The sequence below is a fragment of the Asterias amurensis genome, chromosome 5 (assembly GCF_032118995.1).
Source record: "Asterias amurensis chromosome 5, ASM3211899v1".
Classification (NCBI taxonomy): Eukaryota; Metazoa; Echinodermata; class Asteroidea; order Forcipulatida; family Asteriidae; genus Asterias; species Asterias amurensis.
Genome location: NC_092652.1, coordinates 3,780,749 through 3,805,697, shown reverse-complemented (window position 1 = coordinate 3,805,697; position 24,949 = coordinate 3,780,749). Strand labels below are relative to the sequence as shown.

At 39.1% G+C, this 24,949-nt stretch overlaps 2 protein-coding genes across 3 annotated transcripts in view; one reads left to right on the top strand and one right to left on the bottom strand.

Moving 5' to 3' along the window:
• Positions 1 to 3,670: 3,670 nt before the first annotated feature.
• LOC139937412 (atrial natriuretic peptide receptor 1-like) lies at positions 3,671 to 15,504 on the top strand. The gene is made up of 22 exons (XM_071932547.1): positions 3,671 to 4,412; positions 5,124 to 5,269; positions 5,879 to 6,034; positions 7,238 to 7,373; positions 7,906 to 8,000; positions 8,141 to 8,282; positions 8,748 to 8,832; positions 9,451 to 9,565; positions 10,226 to 10,288; positions 10,869 to 10,946; positions 11,260 to 11,373; positions 11,568 to 11,639; positions 11,943 to 12,105; positions 12,218 to 12,370; positions 12,512 to 12,680; positions 13,151 to 13,297; positions 13,428 to 13,551; positions 13,717 to 13,785; positions 13,878 to 14,052; positions 14,412 to 14,510; positions 14,804 to 14,895; positions 15,285 to 15,504. The coding sequence occupies exons 1-22, from the start codon at positions 3,728 to 3,730 to the stop codon at positions 15,330 to 15,332; spliced, it is 3,126 nt and encodes a 1,041-aa protein (XP_071788648.1). The 5' UTR covers positions 3,671 to 3,727; the 3' UTR covers positions 15,333 to 15,504.
• A 2,517-nt stretch (positions 15,505 to 18,021) lies between these two features.
• LOC139937084 (hydroxysteroid 11-beta-dehydrogenase 1-like protein) overlaps positions 18,022 to 24,949 on the bottom strand; it is a 28,791-nt gene continuing 21,863 nt past the window's right edge. The window contains exons 1-6 of one of the 2 annotated variants that reach the window (XM_071932079.1): positions 23,101 to 23,285; positions 21,814 to 21,944; positions 20,695 to 20,889; positions 20,114 to 20,216; positions 19,361 to 19,489; positions 18,022 to 19,111 (exon numbers count right to left, since the gene is read on the bottom strand). In XM_071932079.1, coding sequence (XP_071788180.1) covers positions 18,837 to 19,111; positions 19,361 to 19,489; positions 20,114 to 20,216; positions 20,695 to 20,889; positions 21,814 to 21,944; positions 23,101 to 23,176 — 909 coding nt within the window. In that variant the 5' untranslated portion in view covers positions 23,177 to 23,285 and the 3' untranslated portion in view covers positions 18,022 to 18,836. Of the gene's footprint in view, positions 19,112 to 19,360; positions 19,490 to 20,113; positions 20,217 to 20,694; positions 20,890 to 21,813; positions 21,945 to 23,100; positions 23,286 to 24,949 lie in introns of those variants that run through there. The other variant, XM_071932077.1, reaches the window with a different exon arrangement.

Sequence of the window (24,949 nt, the reverse complement as noted above, 5' to 3'; positions counted from 1 at the left end):
ACTGTTAACTTGACCAAGTCCTTATCCCATTTTCGACCGGTGTTATTGCGTTTTTTTTGTTCAGTATACATAGATTTCTTACGGTCACCGACTAGCACAAGTCTAAACTTGTTCCCAAAATTTGACAAGCCTGAGCATGGTGCGTCGTGGACCGGGTTCATTTCAGGCGACGAGCGTGGACGACGAAAATAGACCGCCGGGGATTTGGAATTATTTACGGGTAAAGTCACCTTGTTCGCGCCGGGGACTATTTGCCTAACCTAATTCCAGTATTTCGCGTTACGTTCGGAAATTAGACCATGACAAACAAAAACTCTTTGACAGGAATACAAAAGCAGAGATTTTATTATGCTGACGTTTCTCTGGTGGTTGAGTGGCTCAGTTTTATAGAGCTGCTTATAATAAACAGACAAAACATTTTGCTTTACAGAATTGCAGAAATTGAGCAGAACACCTGGATTCACAACTTGAACATGAGGCATGGTTAAGCTGCTTTTTGTGTTTAAAAAGCTAGTATGTAGTTTGGTCCTTGGCAAATGGCTTTTAAAAGAAAGAATCGCAGCGCTTACGTAATCAGGGAATTGTGCTTACGCTAAGCGTATTTAACAGCTTTAGCAGGGAATGTGTTCTTGAGCGTCACACTTCGCATCAAAAGGTTTGCTACAGTGAACTCCTGCGAAACTTTCACTGCGAAAACAGTGACTTAAAAATTTGATTTGCATCCGCAGGAAAAACCGTGCTTTACTTGTGACAAAAGTAGGCAGGGCGACTACTGTGCTTCAGTGTTAAAGTCGCGACTACAAATTATTGTTTGAGTCGCGACTACTGTTTTTCTTTACTCCGTTATAATCGTGTCCACACATCGACTACAAAATTTGTCCCGACTACCTGTTTGGTGAACCAGTTGTGTTGCTTACTACTATTCGCAACATAATTAATATTGCCCTTGCGGCATAGCGGCACAAATCTTGAGAATCCGTACTTTATCTCGACAAGTGTCATAGTTAGGTTTGAAGTGCGACTAGTCGAGTAGTAAATTTCACTAGTCACACCCATCCGCAACACAATTAAAAATTTGTCCCGACTACCTGTTTGGTGAACCAGTTGTGTTGCTTACTATATACTATTCGCAACATAATTTATTTTGCCCTTGCGGCATAGCGGCACAAATCTTGAGAATCTGTACTTTATCTCGACAAGTGCCTTAGTTAGGTTTGAAGTGCGACTAGTCGAGTAGTAAATTTCACTAGTCACACCCATTCGCAACATAATTAATATTGCCATTGCGGCACATAGCGGTACAAATCTTGAGAATCTGTATTTCATCTCGACAAGTGTCGTAGTCAGGTTTGAGGTGCAACTAGTCGAGTAGTAAAATTCACTAGTCACCCATTCGCAACATAATTAATAATGCCTTTGCGGCACATAGCGGCACAAATCTTGAGAATCTGTATTTTATCTCAACAAGTGTCGTAGTCAGGTTTGAGGTGCGACTAGTCGAGTAGTAAAATTCACTAGTTACCCAATCGCAACATAATTTATATTGCCCTTGCGGCATAGCGGCACAAATCTTGAGAATCTGTACTTTATCTCGACAAGTGCCTTAGTTAGGTTTGAAGTGCGACTAGTCGAGTAGTAAATTTCACTAGTCACACCCATTCGCAACATAATTAATATTGCCATTGCGGCACATAGCGGTACAAATCTTGAGAATCTGTATTTCATCTCGACAAGTGTCGTAGTCAGGTTTGAGGTGCAACTAGTCGAGTAGTAAAATTCACTAGTCACCCATTCGCAACATAATTAATAATGCCTTTGCGGCACATAGCGGCACAAATCTTGAGAATCTGTATTTTATCTCAACAAGTGTCGTAGTCAGGTTTGAGGTGCGACTAGTCGAGTAGTAAAATTCACTAGTTACCCAATCGCAACATAATTTATATTGCCTTTGCGGCACATAGCGGCACAAAACTTGAGAATCTGTACTTTATCTCGACAAGTGTCGTAGTTAGGTTTGAGGTGCGACTAGTCGAGTCAAGATGGGAACTTGCTTAATGAAAAAGATTCAGTGTTCTGCAGAAGCATTGAATTCAAAAAAGATTGTTAGATATTTTAAGAACTATAAAGCAGATTTTCAAAATATTTTCAGTTATGAATTCCTTAGGCATAAAATATTAACTTTAAAAAACCGTGACCTCAAGTTGACCCCTACTTCCTGGTCAACCGGAAGTGGGACCATATCTCAAGAACTATACAACAGATTATCAATTTTTGTTCAGTTATAGACTCCTTGGGCATTCAAGATTAGTTTGAAACAGCTTTGACCCCATGTTGACCTTTACTTCCGGGTCAACCGGAAGTGAGCCCATATCTAAAAAAGGACAAAGCTAATGTTCAAACTTCAGTTATAGACTCTTAGGCAATAAAAATTAGCTTTGGAAAACTGTGACCCCAAGTTGACCTCTACTTCTGGGTCAACCGGAAGTGGGACTATATATCAAGATCTACACAACCGATTTTATAGACTCCTTGGCATTGCAGATTAATCTTTGGTAGCTGTGGGCCCATGTTGACATTTACTTACGGGTCAACCGGGAAGTAAGACCTTATAACAAGAGCTACACAACTTTTTTTAAACCTTTTTTCAGTTATATATTCCTTGGGCAATGAAGCACATAATCCAAGCAAAACAACACGGAACAGCTTCGTGTTTGTTCACAAACACTTAATGTCTAGTTTCAATTGATAGTCGTCAAGAATAATTTAATATAATAAAAAACCAATCCCAACTACATGTAACGTTTTATGCAACATACATTTAAGCGTCGAGTCGTTGTGTAGTTTCAATTGATACTCGTCAAGAATGATTTTGATATAATAAAAAACCAATCCCAACTACATGTAACGTTTTATGCAACATACATTTAAGCGTCGAGTCGTTGTGTAGTTTCAATTGATACTCGTCAAGAGTGAGTTTGATATAATAAAAAACCAATCCCAACTATACGTAACGTTTTATGCAACAGACATTTAAGCGTCGAGTCGTGTGGTTTCAATTGATACTCGTCAAGCATGAGTTTAATATAATAAAAAACCAATCTCCAACGTTTTTGCGCGACGAAGATTTCAGTGTCGAGTTGTTAACCGAATGTAACCCCAAATCGTGTTTTAAACTTGAGGTCTCTAAAATCAAATTTGTGGAAAACTACTTCTTTCTCGAAAACTACGTCACTTCAGAAGGAGCCGTTTCTCACAATGTTTTATACCATCAACCTCTCCCTATTACTCGTCACCAAGAAAGGTATTATGTTAATAATTATTTTGAATAATTACCAATAGTGTCCACTCCCTTTAACTGCCCAACAACAAACTGAGCAAAATAATTGTCGACCCACTTCGCTTGAAATATCTACCAAAGCCATTGCTGGCAACCATTACTCCAGGTTAGCTGTCGCCGTTTGCGCTGCGCACGATCGATTATGAAACTGTACAAGATGAAGTGGATTGGATCTTCCCAAGGGAAGTCAACACCGATTGTTATAAAGGCAGTGACTTCAGTGTTCTTCAGTGCTCTTCTGTAAACTAAGCTTAGATTTATGAGTTTGGTTTCCTCGAGAGGTATCAAAAGAGAGGACTTCCGTAAGACAGTTGATGCAACCAGATGAAACACTCTTGAAGTCTATGAATACATAATTTCTGTCTTCAAATTGTGCTGACTCGGTACACGATGGCAGTGGTTTTACACTTCACTTTCACTGCATTGTTTCTTTGGTTGACTCTTGCATCACGCGCACACAGTGATGTAGTCGAAGTTGATGTTGCTGTATTTCTGTCGAGATATCAAGACGTTATCCATCTTTCCAGTGACACTCGTTTACTACCAGCCCTTGAGATTGCCCGTGAAACCATCTCACATCGTGTCCAGAGAGGCGAGTATGCTAACTTTACTCTACGGTGGGTTGTCACTCACGATATCTGTAAGTGGAGAGGAGTAAACGACGCGTTAAAAGTAGCTGCTACACTATACTTTGAAGGGAAAGCATTGGCTTATTTCGGACCGTCCTGTGCAACTTATATACTGAGTGTAGTGGATTTTGCTGCTCCGGTGAATGTACCAATTTTTTCGGGCAGCGCTGATGATATTCTTGAACTAGACAATAAAGACAGGTATTCAACCGTAACCCAAACAGTTTACAAAGCAACCACACTGGCGCATTTCTTGAGGGAAGTGTGCTTTATCTACGACTGGGATTCTATTAGTTTGATTGGGCAAGGTTATGCCACTCATCGCACTGCATACACGATACAATCTGGGTTGGACTTAGCTGGTATTCAAGTCTACATTCTGTATATAGAAGATGATGACAGAGACTACGAGAGTCATTTAAAAAGAGCTTCTCTAAATAGCAGAAGTAAGTATTACAAACAACATTTGTCGTTTTCGCCTACAGCTGTTGATGTCCCAAACAGTTCTGGGGATAAGGTTGGCTCAGTGGTTTCTTTCGCTGCCTTTCACCTCTGTGGCCCGGTTCACATCCCACCCTAGTCTTGCCAATACATCAGTTTCCTATACTCATAACGTAGCGTAACGTAACGTAGCGTAACATAACATAACATACGCAACATAACGACTGTAACATAACATAACGCAAAGTAACGTAATGTAACGTAACGTAACGTGTATAACGTATCGTAACGAACATAAAAATGTAACGTTACAAACGTAACGTGATAACTTGACAGATGGCGCGCTTCTTTTGGGTTCCATTTCGGTTGAGGACTGTCAGTCTGGTTGACGTAACTGGAAATCGAACCAAGAATATACTTACGCAAAGCTAGCGGGCGATACGGCGCGTTGCACGCAAAGGTCTTGGAACCTCTATGACTTGTAAGGACTAAGTTAAGACTATCTTTGTGAAATCGAACCAGGGGACGATTTCACAAAGCATTAACATTCATTACAAAACGGATTGTCAGTATTACCATAGTGATTTGTATTGTGACATCACACTTTACTACTGAGCAACTACGATTGAACATTAGCTCTTTGTGAACTTGGTCCCAGGTCCACCAAAGTTTACAGCAATATGTTTGTGTTCCTTGCTGTGTTTATTTTTGTTCAGTTATTATGATGTGTGCCGATGGTAATGATGTCCGTCAGATCATGTTAAGTGCTTACGAACTTGGTATGACAGACGGCGACTACGTCTTCATCAGCTACCATCCCTTCAACAACACCAAGACATTTGGAGATGACTCGTGGAACCAGGTAAGATGACGTACCAGATGAATCAAGTAAAACACTTTTACTGTGTTGTTCTAAACGCTCTAGGTTTTTGCACAAAAGCTTCCCAGTTCCCAAAGCAACAAGGAAAGATGCGATGTTGAGTGCATCTAAATACAACCTAGGCATTAAAGGGAAGACATATTTTTGATTTTTGCTCTTATATAAAGGAATACAAAACCATTGTAGATAACTCATGGAACCAGGTAAGATGACGTCACAGAGGAATGAAGTAAAACACCTGCACTGAGTTTGTTTTATCCTTCCATAAAGTTCTAGGTTTTTGCACAAAGTTGCCCAAATCCCAGAGTAACTAAGTAAAGGAGCGATGTTGGGTGCCTGGAGGTGTAACAAAGCAAACTCCCACACATGACGTCAAAGTGTTGTCATTTTGACGCACGCAGTCAACGGCAGAAGTGCTTCTAGTTTTCCAAAACTTTGAGGTTGGGCCTGAATTTTTAATCGATTATTACAAAAAAATGTACATTATCAAAATTACATTTAAATGGCCAGTGCAAACAAACACGCTGTGAACCAAATTCGCTCAAGTACTTCTTTAAAGCATTAAAAGTTGTTGATTTTATTTTATTATAGGGTGACGAGAATGACGCCAAGCTTAAAATCGTTTACAAAGCCCTAATGACGATCCGACTCTTTGAGCCAACAACTGATGAATACATCAATTTCCAAAAGGAGATGAAGCGTCGAATGCTGGAGTCGTATAACTTCACCCCTACAGCTGGGGATGAGGTTAGAACAAAATAATTATTGAATTTCAGTCAGTTTTGGTTATCTTGAAATTTGATTCAAAGTTTTTTTTGAAGGTTATAAATAATTTGTGAGTATTGAAAACCTATTATTAACAAACCTAGTAATTAATGAAATTCGCATCCCCTTAAGTTGATCCCCTGGCTGCCGATTCCCAGGTTGTATAATTAACTTGGATGTGATCCCTGTCTACACGGCAGTTAAACACGGCAGTTAAACGGCTTCTGACTGGCACCCCCGGAGAAAGATATTTACGAGTAGGGAGAGCCCGCGACCATTAGGGCTAGATAGCTCAGTCGGTAGACGTGCACATTGATCAAAAGGTCGTTGGTTCAAACCCCACTCTAGTAAATTTTGTAATAGACTGTGCAAGTCTCGCGCGCACCGGAGCGAGAAAACACGACAACTGAAGAACTTTATTTTTTTATGAATCAAATCTTTGCTTTAATTTATTCTTAATGCCGAATCTGAACCACAAAAATACCCTATAGAGCTTGTTTAAATTAGTTTTAGCAGTTTTAAACACATACACAATTATCGGTTAAAGTCTATGTATCGACAAAATAAAGCTCTGGGACAAGGATGTTTGTTTGGTCTTAAATTTTTTGAAACCCCTTTTGTAAATCTTCGCCCGAATGTGAAACTACTGAAAGCTGGTTTATACGCGGACGCACGATGGTCGCAAGGGCGTGAGATAAACGCGTGACGCAGTTTAAAGAGGAAGCCGACGACTAAACGACCAATGAAAAGGTTTTTCACCCCGCGCAACCAAAACAAGCGTCTGCGTAAGTTTCGTGATCGGAGATGGGCACAAATTCTTAATTTTTACCAAGTAACCTGACCCGAGGTCAAGTTTAAATATCGGATTTTCTTTGTTATTATGTTGACTTTATTTTTACTTTTATATATGATGTTAATTAGTATTACATTTTTAACAACATATGTCATTTTAGGGTCATAAACTACATTAAACTAAAGTAATGGACGAAACAAAATCTCCCCAACGTAAAACTCCATAAGGTTGGGACCACAATGGTCCCGGAAGTTCAAATCCGCGCGAGACTTGCACAGTCTATTGTTTGACACTCTTAGATAATGAACAAACATGTGTAATAACTGAACCTACTTGTTATTATTATTCAATATTTACATGTGGATGACAATTTGAGTGTCTTTTATATCTAGGCCAATTTCTTTGCTACATCTTTCCATGATGCTTTAATCTTATATTCTCTGGCCATTAACGAGACACTTCATGAGGGAGGAGACATCCGGGATGGTCTAGCTTTAAACGACAAGATGTGGAATCGTACATTTAAAGGTAAACCACAGACTACGTATGGATGCATTAGGATTCGGTTTTATCTGAGTGTACTATTCAAAATAGTTATTAGCATAAAACCTTACTTGGTAACGAGTAATGGGGAGAGGTTGATAGTAAGAAACATAGTGAGAAACGGCTCCCTCTGGTGTAAAGTAGTTTTCGAGAGAGAAGTAATTTTCCACGAATTTGATTTCGATACCTCAGATTTAGAATTTGAGGTCTCGAAATCAAGCATCTGAAAGCATACAACTTCGTGTTATGAGAATGGTGTTTTTTCTCTTCATAGTTATCTCGCAACTTCGACGACCAATTGAGCTCATACTTTCACAGGTGTGTTATTTTATGCATATGTTGAGATACACAAAGTGAGAAGACTGGTCTTTGACAAATACCAACAGTGTCCAGTGTCTTTAAAGCAACTTAAATACGTTGCGATGTGTTGACTCGTATCATGACAGAGCATGGGTTTTAGACGGATTTAGATCCCTTAAACTAAAACGTTATTTCAACCTTTGCGATTACATTGTAGGTATTGCCGGTGATGTTTCTATCACAAAAAATGGCGACCGAGCTGCAGTGTATTCTCTATGGGATATGACAGACACTGAGAACGGTGTGTTCGAGGTTGGTCAATGCTCAATTTTTGAGGAGTCAGTAACTGCACTGAAAAGGAGTCCAGTTTACTCTAAAATTACAATCGTTTCAAAATGTGTTTTTTGGGTTGCAATTTCATCAAGTTTGACTGACTTTGCCTTTCTATAAAGGTGGTTGCTGACTATTATGGAGTTTCTAATACAATCCAATGGTATAAAGATATTGTATGGCATGGGAGACCAGACGGCAGTGCACCGCCTGACACTCCACCCTGCGGATTCTACAACGAGAATCCAGAATGCCAAGACAAAGGTACATTTGAGTTCGTTGTTTTTCAAATATTTAGATGTTTAATCACCAACACAAAGCCCTCCCCTTATTTCGATGACTGTTCCATGTTTACAGTTTCCATGACCAGACTATTAATTACGTCGACAACTGCATGACGTCATAGTTCTTACGCTGTAACAACTGTACGTGCAGTAGAATGTGCATTCCATAAATGAATGTATTATACTTACGGAGGTCTACCTCCATTAAAACTTTTGTTGGGAAATGGCGGACGTCACATGACTGCACAGACAGGTTTGTGCTTCTATGGACAAATTGACACATAACACATCCAGTGCTCTGTTCACCATACCTACTTTTGGAATACTACCACTTGAATGTGCATCATCAATAATTACCTTTCAAAATGGCGGACATGTATGACGCTTGTTATGATTGTGCATCTTTAAAATCAAACACTCTTTTTTTCTGTTGAACTTCAAACAGCTGATTACACAATGGTGATGGTAACGTCTATCCTAGCTGCATGTGTAGTGATCGCCTCGGCATGTGCTATGCTTTTTGTCTACAGGTAAATCCTACTGCATAAAAAATCATGTAGTATATAGTGTATATGACGCGTGAGTCTTACGCATCCCTATACTAATTAGACTAGCGGCCAATAATCCAGAACCATGGAGGCTCCACAATGGAAGTAAAATGCTTAGCTTGTTACCTTGGATTACTGCGGTAAATAAAAAATCAAAAAAAATCGGGAAGTTGTGACAAATTGTTGTCATTACGCAAAGTATTATGAGGTTTTAACTTTCCGTCCTCGAGATGTTTTGTATATGTAACCGCAGATTAAACAAAGGTTTAAACTTCCGCACCCAATCAAATGGGAAAATACATGCATACAGATGCTACCTTGTGTTTTAGAAACGTGTTGCTTGATGACGTAAAGTTAGTCTGATATTGGATAATGTCCAACGTCCATTATCGAACAAAGTAACAATACCATTCGCTGTACAAGCCTAGTGCGAATGTTCAATATCCAATATCAAACAAATTTTAATGGCATGTAACTTGTGCTTCTTGATTGACTTTTTGGACTGTGGCAAATTTACTGAAAGTTGTGTCATGGCCGCTGGCAATCTTACCAAATGATATGCCAGCTGGACTCTAAACATGCATTTTGCTTTCTCTGCAGGAAAATGAAATTGAATTCGGAGTTGATGAACATGTCTTGGAAAATCCGTTATGAAGATTTGATTTTCAATCATATTTCCAAATCGGTATCATCGTCGATTCGATCACTGTCAGTGGTATGTATTTTGGTTATCATGGAGTGATCGATAAATACAAATAATCAGACTGAGATGAGTTTAGTTCTATATGGTTTGATGAGAGACAATCTACAACAAAGTGTCTTCATAACTTCTCTCCGAGAAAGAAGACAAAATCTATTGAACAGTTTTGGAAAAAAAATACTCAACTCCAACAAATTTCGTTATCTCCCCCCCCCCCCCCCCAATTAGGAACAGTACAAGAGTCCTCAGGTATAGTGCAAAAGCTTCATTAATCATTCCCTTTTGCAATACCGACCGATACAAACATTTCACAATACATTCTCTAATGAAACTCATGAAGGCCAAAGTGGGGGCCTGGTTGTGGTTTAAAACAGAAACCATGTTGCTCGCTCCTCGTTTGTGTTTTTCTAGTCTAAAGTTGAGTTTATTTTCATTTTGCTGTAAATTGCTAAAGCCCACTTATTTTGTACGCTTGTTGCATTTTTGTTATTTTAACGTTGAAGCGATTATGGCATTTGGTTTATCTCTTTCAATGTCATGTGTCGAAAATAATAAATATACCAGAATACAAAACATGTCATGTTCTACCAAAGAAATATGAATTGTTTAAATATTTACATTAAAATGTGTTTGCTTGGATTAAAAAGGCGTATTTTTTATTAATTTTGTTTCCAGACCGGCTCAGTTTTAGATGTTAACAACCAACGACAGATATTTACCAAAGTAGCCCAGTATGAGGTAAGTGAAACTAGACTTGCTCGACACTTTTGTGACATGTGTTTTTTTTTCCTTCTTTCATCATTATCTCGTAACTTCAACGACCAATTGAGTTCGAATGTTAACAGGTTTGTTATAATTCATATAGACCTATGTTGGGATACACCAAGACTGGTGAAATCTGGTCTTTGACACTTACCAAATGTGTCGTGGGCTGGATTTCACAAAGAGTTGGGACAAGTCTTATCTCTAGTTTGGACGAGTTACTCGTCCTAACCTAGGACTATCCATGCAATTTGTATATCTCCTAGATCTTTAAACTCTGTGTGAAATCGACCCCTGTTTGTTTACGATATACAGTATGTTGGTGTCGTGGTCATTGTTTTGATGTGTTTGTTGCGTCTGTTGGTGTCGTGGTTCGTTTGTTTGTTCGTTTGTTGTCGAGTTTCTTGTCCCGTCCTCACATAGGATTTTGGTCGGAGTTTGTTCGCACTTGGTCTCTTTGGTCTCATGGTTTGTCAGTGTTTTATTTTCTCTCCTTCATTGAGTTTTCACCTTGTATAAACACCTTTTTTATTTTTATTTTTTAAACTCCCAATAGGGTCGAATGGTTGCTCTTAAACAGATGAATACAACCGAGATAGATCTGAATAGAAAAGTACTTCTGGAGTTCCGTAATGTAAGTTTTGTTGTATTGCTCGATATGCAGTAGCCTTTTGTCAAGGCGTGTGTGGTCTCCAATTCCAGTCGTTGATTGCGGTTCTCTAAACCCACAAAGGCCTCATTTAACAAAAGGCTGGTAAGCAGTTGCTACAAAAATTAAATTATTCTTTGGGTATTATCTTTTAAATATATTGAAAAACATCAATCGATTCAATGGAAAGGAGAATCGGAAAAATTTCTTCCAAGATTTCCTCTCAGACATCTTGTGCTCATTCTTGTTGAGATTGCCATTTTAAGATCCATTATTTCTACTTGAATTTGATCGGCAGTTACGTCGTCTGGAGCATATTAATCTCGTCCGATTCGTTGGTGCATGTATTGATGGAATCGATGAAAACAAACAAGTGATCATCACAGAGTATTGCCCCAAAGGAAGTCTTCAGGTTAGAGAAATAAGATTCATTTGTCAATGCGTTTACAGAAAAAAATATGATTGTTGGATGAGAGTATGATTTTTAAAAATGAGGTTTTTATTTATTTTTTAAACTTGGGATTGCTCCAATTGTTTTTTTAACAATCTAAGGCAGTAGGAACATACTGTGTTTCTTATTCTTACTATGACTTTTTAACTTTTCAGGATATTCTAGAAAATGACGCCTTGAAGTTGGATTGGGACTTCAAAAGCTCCCTCCTGCTTGACGTCATCAAGGTAACAACGATGGTTTAAATTGCCTTGTGTTGTAATCTCTAGTCGAGTTGGTTGAGTTGGTAGTAACGGGGTATGGTGTGTGTATCTTTAGTTGGGTTGGTCGAGAAGGTAGTAACGGAGTAGGGTTTGTGTAATGTCAAGTGGGGTTGGTTGAGTTGGTAGTAACGGGCTGGTGTTTAATGTAAAGTTGAGTTGGTCGAGTTGGTAATCATGGTGTGTGTAATATCGGGCCGAGTTTACCGTAGCTCAATTGATAATAAATCAATGCCTAACTCGACACTCTGGTTGTTTCGATGCATGCAGGGATTGAGTTTTCTTCATCACAGTGAGCTTGGTGTTCATGGTAGAATGCGCTCATCTAACTGTGTAGTGGACACCCGTTTTGTTGTCAAACTTACCGACTTTGGACTTCATGCTTTCAGAGACTCTTCATCTGAAGACAGCGACAATCAGACCAAGATGAAAAGTAAGGAATCTTTTTTGATAAGAAACTTTTGATAACGAAATCCCACAGAAATCCCGGAGCTGGGGCTTGGTAAATTCTGACATATGAGTTGTACGTTTTACTCATTCTACAGAGATGCTGTGTAAAGCTCCAGAACAACTGAGGAACCCGAACAAACCACTGACCAAAGAGGGCGACATTTATGCTGTCGGCATCATCATGCAGGAGGTAGTTATGAGGGGGTCGCCCTTTGAGAATGAACGCAAGAATGGCGTAGATGTCAAAGGTTAGCACCCTGCATAATATTATTCAGCCTTGATTTTGTGGTCGGATATTATGTTAAGTTATGTACAAGTTAGACACCATCTGGAAAAAGGGCCAATTGGTTGTAAACTCACGGTGTACTTTATGTTCCTCCTCTGTGCAGTTATTTTGGAAAAGCTTGCTGCTAAGTTACCTCAGCCTTTCCGTCCTCACGTCCCAACTGATGTCTGTAGTCCAGAGATGCATGTCATTATGGGCCAGTGTTGGCATGAACTCCCAGAGGAACGGCCCTCTGTTGACAAACTACAGTCCAGCTTGAAGAAAATATGCAAGTAAGTTTTTGTCAACGTTTGTTGTAGTCTGGTAAGGAGAAAGACGGCACTGGTCTTTTAGCCCCAGTGATTTCATTTGACACAATGATTTCATTTGTAAAACGTGCAGTGACGTAATTCAGCTTTCCATATCTGCGTTATGATTGGTCCATCCAAAGTGACATAGTTTGTCAGCTTGCACTTTCAATCGTTTGCACGCAGCTTGTGCATAATTATCCTAGGTCAAAGGTAAACCTGGCAGCATCCGGTCAGGTAGGTATCTAGCGTTTTTCACGATCCTCAAAATGTGACGTCAGATGTAGAGGCGATCGGCATACGCTTGTTGCAACTTGAAATTCTTAAAACTACTACACCTCTCTCCGACAGTAGAATTTGTACTTAGTAGCAATAGTTATGGTTGTCATTTTGTATACACCAATGAATGTTCTTTGATATCGTGACCACGTTCAACTTGATATTTCTCATGATAGGAATGTATCTGGAGGTATTATGGACAACCTTTTGTCTCGTATGGAGTTCTACGCCAGTAACTTGGAAGGTCTTGTGGAGGAGAGAACCTCTGCCTTCTTGGAAGAGAAGAAGAGAGCTGAGACGCTCCTTTACGAAGTCTTGCCAAAGTAGGTCTTCTTGCATTCAAAAGTGTCTTTTCAATCCAAAAAACAATGACAGTTTTCAGGGTTTTGTCTTAACAGATATGCCGTGCCATTTTCTTTCCACCATCCATCTGAGTTTGAACTTACTTCCCAGGTCTGTTGCCGACCAACTGAAAGTAGGATCCACAGTTCATCCAGAGACATACGACAACGTGACCATCTTTTTCAGTGACATTGTCGGTTTCACTGCACTGTCTTCTAGCAGCACGCCTATGCAGGTACAAAACTAACCATTACTGTACATATTTGTGAAGTCTGCAGTCTGAACATTAAGTATACAATTTGAGAAAGGTTGTTATGTCTTTGCTTTACGTGTGCAATATATAAAACCTATCAGATGTAACTTACTTTTATAAATATGACTGTGTATCATTTTCAAAAAGGTGGTGGCTCTGTTGAATGACCTATACACCTGTTTTGATGGAATCATTGGACACTTTGACGTTTACAAGGTAAGTATAACTTACATCCATACGATTATAAAGTATGATTTAATGAATACATAAATAAAGAGGATCTAATACTGGGTCTTTTGTCATCCTAGGTTGAAACTATTGGTGATGCATACATGGTGGTGTCAGGACTACCCATCCGCAATGGAAACAAACATGCTAAAGAAATAGCCAAGATGTCTCTAGCTTTAGTGGAAGCTGTGGGGTCATTTAAGGTCAGGCATAGACCTGATCACAACTTACTTCTACGGGCTGGTGTACATTCAGGTAGGTTGTGGAACTTACGCCCTTTTCACACGACAATTTAGCGGGGGTCCCTTGCTTTATTTGAGCTTGGTTTCACTGCGTGTGAAAGGACAACAATGTTTGGACTCTCCAAGTTCCCTAGTGAAAAAATCCTTGCCGGTCCATTGTTATCACACAAGGTGCAACTTTGGAACAATGCTAAAATTAAGCAAGGGATCCATGCTAAAATGTTGTCGTGTGAACAAAAGACACAACTGTCGTAGGATATCATTACATCGGTAACGGCCGATTCTACGATCGTTGTATCTAAACTCGCAACCACTAAAACGAAATGAATGCGTGATGGATGAAGTTTTCTCTGGTTGGTGAACTATTTTCAGGACCTTGTGTGGCTGGAGTGGTTGGTCTAAAGATGCCTCGATACTGTCTGTTTGGTGATACCGTAAACACAGCGTCCAGAATGGAGTCTAATGGAGAAGGTAAGCAATAAAGATATTTGTTGGTATCTGAGGAATTAAGATATCTGTTGGTATCTGAGGAATAAAGATATATGTTGGTATCTGGGGAAGTATAGGCCTTTACCGCCTCAAAAGCGGCACAGAGTTTTGGGATTTAAACAAAGACAAAATGACTAGAGTGGGACTGGAACCAACGACCTCGATTAATGTACCGGCGCGCTACCAACCGATTTTGTTTTTGTTTTTATCAAAAGAGAAATTTTGAGTTCATAAGAACTAACAGTTTCCATCCTTTTTATTAATTGTTTGTGTAGCTCTCAAGATTCACATCAGCAGTTCAACCGATGAGATTCTGAATGAATTCAACGAGTTTGAAATCCAATGTCGAGGAGAAATTGAAATGAAGGTAGGTTTGGATGTTGTGTTGAAGCTCACTCTTGCAGAAGATATATTAAAGACATGGGTACCTTTGGTAATAATATCAAGTACCAGTATCCTTACTTGGTGTATCTCAACATATGCACAAACCTGTGACAAGTTGAACTCAATTTGAACTCAAACATCATTGTCACACGAAGTTGTATGCTTTCAGATGCTTTACTTCGGGACCTCAACATCTAAATCTGAGGTCTCGGAATCAAATTCGTGGAAAAATACTTGTTTCACGAAAACTACGTCACTTCAGAGGGAGCCGTTTCTCACACTGCCTTTTTGATGATGAATGTTCACGTCAAACAGTGATCAACAATACGTCAGTGATATCTTATTATTGCATAATTCTTCAATCATTTACAGGGAAAAGGAAAGCAGACGACATATTGGTTGCTAGGGGAGAAGGGATAAAATGTCTAGTGCTGGAAGATGGAGAGAAAGTGTTGTCTCGACATGACTTTGCTCTTCACTGTGATTACTGCGTAATGTTTAATCGACGACCTATCAGATGAACTAAATACTAATCATGTTACATAATATAATTCACTTCGATGTTTACTGTTTGAAACACTGTAAATTTACGAGCGCAGCAGGACTTACTGAAGACCGTATTTACCTTATACTGTATACATCTCTATAGATTTACGACGTAATCACATTTCTTTCCATTTAGTTCATAGTTTGTAATTTTTCACGAGTATTTGATATCTGTACGTTCATCAAGTATCCATGTTTCAATAATAACTGTATTAAATTCATAAATTAAACTGTGGCGCACTTACTTGAAGAGAATAGAACGGGTTTGAACCTATAAAAATATGTATATATATATACATACATAAATTCATATTGTAAAAATATAATGTTAAGGAAAGGGTATTTTTTGAAAGTTAGAGGGCGTTAAAGGCAGTGGACACTATTGGTATTTACCCAAGAGAATTATTAGCATAAAACCTTATTTTGTAACGAGTAATGGAGAACTGTTGATAATATAAAATTATTGTGAGAAACGGCTCCCTCTGAATAAACATAGTTTTCGAGAAAGAAGTAATTTTCAACGAATTTGATTTCGATACCTCAGAATTTGATTTTGAGGTCTCTAAATCAAGCATCTTGTTGTATGAAAAGGGTGTTTTTTTTTCATTATTATCTCGCAACTCCGACGACCAATTTAGCTCAAATTTTCACAGGTTTGTTATGTTATGCATATGTTGAGATACACCAAGTGAGAAGACTGGTCTTTGACAATTACCAATAGTGTCTTGTGTCTTTAATTGCATCTGAGGAGGGGGGGGGGGGTGGTCTTTTGTGATTAATCTCGTTTTACAATCCCATGAAACCCAAACCCTTTATCCCGCTTCACCCGCGTTATGGCTCAATTTTTTCACTGCTACCTCCAAAGGTTTTTTGTTGGGTAATTACTGACCGCTATGGGCCCTCTAACTGCTCGAGAGTGTAATAATAATATTAAAGTCGTATACAGCACTCGTATCTACCAAACAAGGTACTCAAGGCGATGAGTATACAAACTTTAAGAAAGATAAGTCATTGCAATGATGAATTCTAAGACCCAACTATTTAGCACCTTATAAGGGTTTACAAGGTGCTACGGCGCATAAAGCAGCCACAGCCACGAACACCGGGACGAACCCCTTCTCTTTTCGATAAAAGTGCACTAGGTTCTTTTACATGTGTTACACAACACATGGGACCAACTGCTCAACGTCCCATCCGAAGGACGAAGCAATGGTTAAGTGTCATGCTTATAGTGTCACGGCTGGGGATTCGAAACCACACTCTGCTGATGATATCAAAGTGGATTATGTGTTTGTATTAATATAAATGTGTTACGTAATAGCACCGTGTAAGACACATCTTTGTTATACACTCTGTGAACATTCCTTTGATCTGTGCACTTACGATAACAAGACACATTCTTCATCACTCTGTAAAACCACTGTGTGGACGTGTTTTAGTTCACTTCTTAGTGTTTCAAGTCTCTATTCTACATCATTATATCATTATTATTGTTTGATCTAAAACGTTACGGTTCAATATTTGCGTCATTAGTTAGTATTGATTCACCACGTCATCACTACGTCAACAAAACTGCTGTTTTGAATGCGCCCTGTAGCGGCCTCTCAGACGGGTTGTTACAGTGTCAGTTCTAAAAACAACTAACGCCTGGGAGAGCAGGTTATGTACCCCTTGACGTTGGTGCCAACACTGATGGGCGATCTAAAATAAAGTTAAATAGATTAGCAATATGTCTTCTCGTTAAAAAAACAATACACAACCCATTTACAATGATCCATTTACAATAGATGTTAAATTTGCATCGGGGATAGAAAATATTCATTTTTGAGCACTGTATACTCAATACTTTCCCGAGTCCTGTGAAAAAAATATCACAGGCATATTACTCTGGTGGGATTCGAACCCACGACTCTTGCAATTCTAGAGCAGTGCCTTACCAACTAGACTACCGAAATTGCCCGTTAGCTAGAGACAGTTCGAATCCTATGTTTTGGCAGCGGGTGTCGCAACGATATTATGTTAAGTTTGCATTGGGGATAAAGAATATTAATTTTGGTTTTTACTCATACACCGATGTGTGTTAGCACTGTATACACTCGTGTGGAAACTGTGCTCCACAGATCAACTGCATAATTTCTAGAAGGCATGTGGACCCGACTGCCCGGCCCGCTCGATATCTCAGCTCACGTTCCCTTTTTCCGTCGCCGCCGCCCGTCAGGGGGTGGGTTGCCGGCTCCAGGACGCCCACTAATTCGCTCGTCCCGCCACGGTGAGCCGATTTCCCATTGCTTTACACTGTTTTGGCAACTTTTCATTTGGCCGATCCCAGATTTTGTTTCCACCCCCCTATAGTAGCCCCAGCAGGTTGAGGACTGGTGGCACCCACTTACATCAGATCTGCAGTGTCGGCATTAAGTAAGTAAATGGTTACAAACTGGACATGTTTCAAATAAGACCGGTAGATAAAACCGTGTTTTAAGTCATATTTAAAGAAGTGTTTGGGGTGGTTAAACTATAAAATAAAGTGAGCAAATGAGATTGGATTCAAATATTTCAGGTCTTTTGTTAATGATTTTCAACAGTATTAAATGATATTTTCCAATTTATACATGTTTTCATATCAACTTGTTCATACAAAAGTCATAAAAAAATCGTATAAAACAATTTCTCTACCATTAATTTTTTACATAACCATGATAAATCGATGAAATAATTCATATTTTTTGACAAATGTATCGCTATTTATTTAAATCCCTGCAATCAACTAACAAATGCATTTTTTTTTTAAGATACTGGACACTATTGGTAGTTGTCAAAGACCAGTCTTTTCACTTGACGCATAAAATAACGAACCTGTGAAAACTTGAGCTCATTTGGTCGACGCAGTTGTGAGATAATAATGGAAGAACAAACACCCTTGTCACACGAAGTTGTGTGCTTTCAGATGCTTGATTTCGAAACCTAAAAATCTAATTCTGAAGTCTCGAAACCAAATTCGTGAAAACTACTTTTTTTCCCCTCACAATTACGTTACTTCAGAAGGAGCCGTTTCTATCTCCCCATTACTCGTTCCCCAAGTAAGTTTTTATGCAACCAAAGATTTTAATTACCAATAGCATTCAGTGCCCTTAATCTGTTTCTTCGGAAGACGAACAGAGTATACTGTTAGAAACGTCAAGAACAAACCGGCTCTTTTTAGAGCCAACACTCCTTCAAAAGAGATTTTTCACAAGGTTGTAGCCGCAAGTTTATTATTCATATTTCTAATTTATAGTTACCCTTTAATCTGTTTGTCAAGAAAACAACTACAATGCATTGTCAGTATATCCATGTTTGGTAATAAATTGGACTTGGACTATCATAAAAGAAAGAGTATTGTTACACCTTTACAAAAAATGGAGGTTCTTTTTGTAGTTTTTCGACGACTTCTTCTTTTACATAGAGTTTCAATGCAAACTCAATCAACGAAGGAGCAACATCTCGCAGTAGTAGAACTGGTCGAGTATGGATCCATGGGTAGAATACCTCCCTCTCTCGGTTAGAAGTCCCAGTCATTACACGATAGGCAGTGGAGGAAGCGGTTTGGAAAACTAACTTATCGTTATTCATTACTCCTTTAGAAAACTCTTGTCCGTTGGCAGTGTCGATGGAACCTTAATAGAAAAAACAACCCGGCATCAACACATACTTTTTAACAGTAAACATAGATCTTACAATAAATTCTCAAGCAAAGATACACACAACTAAATATTTTGTTGCTTGTTTTTTAAAACACAGAAGGGTGCAAAATTGTGCCTATTATACAAATATTGACTGCTTCGAATTCTATTTTTAACCCTAGCACGAGTTACAGCAGTCAATATTTGTTTAACAACACCGCAACAGACAATTTATCATCTCACCTATTACAAAAGTAGAAATCGACACGTTTGCGTTCTGCAACTGCAACTCTTGACGAAGAGCATCGAAGAAACCATGGAGGGCAAACTTAGCTGCGCTGTAGGTCGCCACAAATGGTACCCCTACTTTTCCTGTCCGGGGTAGAATATAAAATAAAAAAATTTGAGTACATACAATAATAATACTTTAAATCTCATGTCTATATAATGAAAGTACACTATTTAACTGGTCAAGTTCACTATTTAGCTGATGTCAAAAGACTGACCAGAAGTTCTTAGAGACACTGGACTCTATTGCTAATTGTCAAAGACAGTCTTGACACTTGGTGTATCTAAACGTATGCATAAAACAACAAACCTGTGAAAATTTGAGCTCAATTGGTCATCGAAGTTGTGAGATAATAATGAAAGAAAAACACCCTTGTCACACGAAGTTGTGTGCTTTCAGATGCTTGATTTCAAGACCACAAATACTAAATCTGAGGTCTCGAAATCAAATTCGTGGATGATTACTTCTTTCTCGAAAACTACATCACTTCAGAGGGAGCCGTTTCTCACAATGTTTTATACTATCAACCTCTCCCCATTACTCGTCACCAAGTAAGGTTGTATGCTAATAATTATTTTAAGTAATTACTAATAGTGTCCACTGCCTTTAACAAAAAAAAAACTGACAAAAAAACAAATATGACAAAAACTTCACAGATGCAGAGATATCGACAGCAGAAAAGATTAATATACTTCCACTAAATTTACCTGCAAATGATGAGAGTACAGCTATACTTCCATGGCTCTCTGATAACATTGGTAAAGATTGCGTGGCTAGACTTACATACGCATGGAAGTTTATATCAATTGTCTGTAAGAAGCAAAATAAGAAATCAATCAATTTAAGTGTTTATATCACCCGTTTAAACACCCACACGTGATGTCCTCTCAATCAATGCAAAAACTGTCCCAGGTAAATAACTAATAATTTAAGACAAATCATACTTCAAGTTATGTCTACATCTGCAAAGAGTTACTCGATATGTATTGTGTTGTTCATTCGGTGTAATCGACCTTTATCACGGTGTGGTCATCTTGGTTTTACTCCATTCTCCAACTCATTGTAACCAAAATGAGGCTTGACGAAATAATCGTCTGGTGTCATGCGCAATGAATGTTAGCATTCATTACTGTTATTAGAAACAGGGAACATGACCAAGATGGTGACATCGTGACAAAGGTCTGTTGTTAACAAAGGTGTACCCTTGATTGTGGCAATGCAAATATTTAAATGGATTTTGTTTTTAATTTGTGAACACAAGTTTCAGATTTGATGAGGCATGACTTACCTTTTTCAACATGTCTATGTCACCAGTCCACAATCTCGAATAACTATAGATGATGTGATTTAGAATCAGGTGATCCAAACCACCTAATCTGATTTTAGCTTCATCAATCAATTTCATAGTGTCCTCTTGTTTTCCCATATCCAGTGATATATAGAAAGCCTCTTGCGCTCCTAACTGCTTGCATTTGGCCACCACCTGTTGGAAAGTTTGACCTCAAGTAATTAGTAATTAGACTATGACACTACATTATTTCTTTTATGGTTTATTTCGTCAAAACATTACAAAGGAATGAACAGTATGACAACCGATATGGTTGAATTGCACTAGGCCTACAATATAAAAATGTCTTTAAAAAGCTAAAAGGTTAAACAGTTTAAACACACAATAGGTAATGAGCAAGTATTAAAAACAATCGTAACACAATCAACCAGAAAAAAAGTTAACAAAAATAGACGTATAATTCTGAAGGGACACAGGGTGAATAGAAAAGCCAACATTAAAGTCCATACTCACTCTCCCAATAGAGAAATGAAGGCCTAAATATCATATACAAATAAAAACAACAACAAACAAAATCAGGGGCTGTAAACAAATTATTTATCAAAGAGCAATTCAAGAAAAATTAAATCGTCATAATATAAGTGTTTTCATCTAGGCCTATGCCTTCTTGAACACTTTGGTCTGTCAACACGTTAACATAATTCTTGTCTAGGTTCAAGCCATTGGACACTTTCGGTAAATAATATTGTCCAAAGGATAGGCCCACATTTCGTGTATCACAACTTACATATAAAATAACAAACCTTTGAAAATTTAGGCTCAATCGGTCATCGGAGTCGGGAAAAAATAACGGGAAAACCCACCCTTGTTTCCGCACGTTTCGTCGTGTCATGACATCTGTTTAAAAAATACCCGTAATTCTCGATATCGAGAATTGATAATTGTTTTAATGTTTTCTCGAAAAGTAAAGCATTTCATGAAATAATATTTCAAGAGAAGTCTTTCACCATTACCTTCTGTAAACCCTGTAAGTTATTTGTAAATCCGTGATTTTTTTTCTTCTGTTCCGAAAGTGTATAATGGCTTTAAGGCAGCCCTGTAAGAAAAATAGTCACCTACATCTTGTAAAGCACCCTCCCTCCGTGCTGTAATAAGAATCTTGGCACCAAGCTTAGCATACTGGTAAGCGATTTGTTCTCCTATACCGGTACTAGCACCTGTTATTACCACTCTCTTTCCTTCGATGCTTCCTGAGAAAAAAAAATTTCAAAAGATCATTTTTAGTGGGCATTGAAACCGAGTCTTTCTACCCATATTCATTCTTTAAAGGCAGTGGACACTATTGGTAATTACTCAAAATAATTATTAGCATAAAACCATACTTGGTAACAAGCAATGGGGGAGAGGTTGATAGTTTAAAACATTGTGAAAAACGGCTCCCTCTGAAGTGCCATAGTTTTCCAGAAAGACGTAATTTTCCACGAATTTGATTTCGAGACCTCAAGTTTAGAACTTGAGGTTTCGAAATCAACCATCTAAACGCACACACAACTTCGTGTGACAAGGGTGTTTTTTCTTTCACTATTATCTCGCAACTTCGACGACCGATTGAGCTCAAAATTTCACAGGGTTGTTATTTTATGCATATGATGAGATACACCAACTGTAAAGGCTAGTCTTTGACAGTTACCAATACTGTGCACTGCCTTTAACAAACGGTTTCAAACACTTTTGGCCAACTCAACCGATCCACGAGCCGCGGTGATGAGATAGTCGAGTTGTGGCGGTGTTCTGGCGAGATCACTGCACTCGCGTGAACTGCAAGATGCCGATGGACCGTGAGAGCAGCAGTCTCGCGAGAATCGCGGGGAGATTCGGAATAGAGTTAGAACGCTATCACCGCAACATACATTTAACGACTTGTCCACAAGTCTATCTCGGCGCAGGCTATTATTTTTATCATGGGTGCGTTCGTTTAGATCCCCTAGGTCGACCCCGGTGTGTGGTGGGTTTTTTTCTAGGACGAACGTGGGTAATTATCTGCACATATTCGTCCTGGAAAAAAAAAACACGCCACACACCGGGGTCGACCCAGGGAAGCTAAACGAACGCACCCCATGTTTACAATACCAGCGCTTGTTAACTACTGTACTTACTATAGCCATGTAGCTAAGGGGGTACGCTCACAGAGCTATACATGTACTACTTACTATAGTAGTAGACTATGGGCTATATATACGCTCATAGAAATATAAGAAGAATAGCTCTACGGCCACGCTACACCGCACAAGATGTAGGCTATAGCCTCTTGGGAACAAATGCACAGTAGAAAATTTCTATTTTTCCCATTGCGCTCCGCCGAGAGTAATCTATACCAAATACAACAGTTACAAATTAATATCAAACCTGGGTCAAAACGATCAATTAACTGAAATCCAATGTAGCAAGCAAGGATCAGGATCACGTATTTGGTGAGGCCCATGGCCAATGGCTTGCACGTTCGTCTACGGCTCCGAAATCCGCTGCAAATACTGACGTACAACTGAATGTAATACACCCACTAGCACAGCCAGCAGCAATGCGTGCTGGTAGTGCACTAGACTTGATGCCAAGTCGTTAGGCGCTGCCTATTTGTCTGCCTTTCATGCAACAGTCACAGTGCGATGTTACACATGCAACAGTCGTAGTTAGCGCGAGGCAGCTCTAACTTGCGACTGACTCACACACACATACTGGGATCGAGGGTGTGTGTATCGTCCCCGCAGCTACACCGCGCTGTAACTACACACCGCGCTTAACAATTACCGTCTTGACTTCAAGACTAGTAGTGCACCTGTACTTGTGTGTGTACATTGTATAGTAAAGGTTATAATTGAGTGGCAGGGAGTGGCAGGACGCGTATTTTTTTTCCCCAGGGAAGATAAGGTCACTTAGCATAAATGGGCGTGTTTGACCTACTTTCATTTATTTGTTTGTTGGGATGTTTGTTTGTTGGGGGCATTTATCATTGTCAATTTAGTCTTTGCACCTGTTTTCAACGGGATGTGTTTACCCCATATTCTGCAGTGTCTCTCAAAAATAAATTGGGGGCGTAAAATCTTGTTGCGGAACAAAAATAATAATAACAGTAATTATACAACATTTTTAAAGCGCACTTAATCTGTAAAACATTTAAAGGCGCTGGTCAAAGAACAAGAAGAAAATTTCACTCATTATCTGCAAAGGCTAATCTGAAGAGATGGGTTTTGAGAGAATGTTGGAATCGAGATATGTCATGTGTGTCCTTGAGATGTTGAGGCAGAGAGTTCCAGAGGCGGGGTGAAACGTTACTGAATGCCCAATACTATAACGTGTGTATACGACACTTGTTAATATTATTGATTGGTATATCTATTTCTTCCTCCGGGTTTGTTTCACATTATGTGTCCATGCTTTGTAAGAGGTATTCGGTTCACCCCGTAAATAAGTTCTTCTTTATTCACATACCACGCACACAACACGGCTATTTACCGAGGTTGACTGCACGCTACGCAAGCAAACACATGAAGGAACGTGGAAGTCCAAAATATTGTGTTTGCAGGTTACGAAACTACTTTTGGCTTTTTTGCATGCTCACGTATGATGTCTGCACGTACTTGACGTGAAAAAAAGGTTACTTCACCTTTGTTCAAAACTTGACGGGAGATTTTTTGTATTTCACGTTTGCTCAAAACGTGACTGTAGATTTTAACGTGTCGGACGTTCACGTTCCTTGCGTTAAGTGCAGCTAATGGGTGCGTTCGATTAGCTTCCCCGGGTCGACCCCGGTGTGTGGCGTTTGCTTTTTCCAGGACGAACGTGTACAGATAATTACCCACGTTCGTCCTATGAAAAAAACCCCGCCACACACCGGGGTCGACCCAGGGAAGCTAAACGAACGCACCCTATATAAACCTCCCAACTATTCATGCTTGTGTGGCGGGCACGGGTCGTTATCGGATCCGCGCTTAAATACAACTTGACCCTGACTCTTGCCGACTCAAGTTGAAGTCACTAAGCGGACTTGAGGCTGAGTGGCGAGGTTCGTTTGGGAGGAAATATACCGCCCGACTATAAAAGATGGCAAACCTCTCTGTCAAGACACACACAGTTCCCAAAATAATACACAGTTCCACAAGAGATTTATGAAGAACAAACAGCAATAGATGTGGTTTAATTGTCAACCTCTCAAGTAAACAATGAACAATGAGTAAATGTGGTTTAATTGTCAACCTCT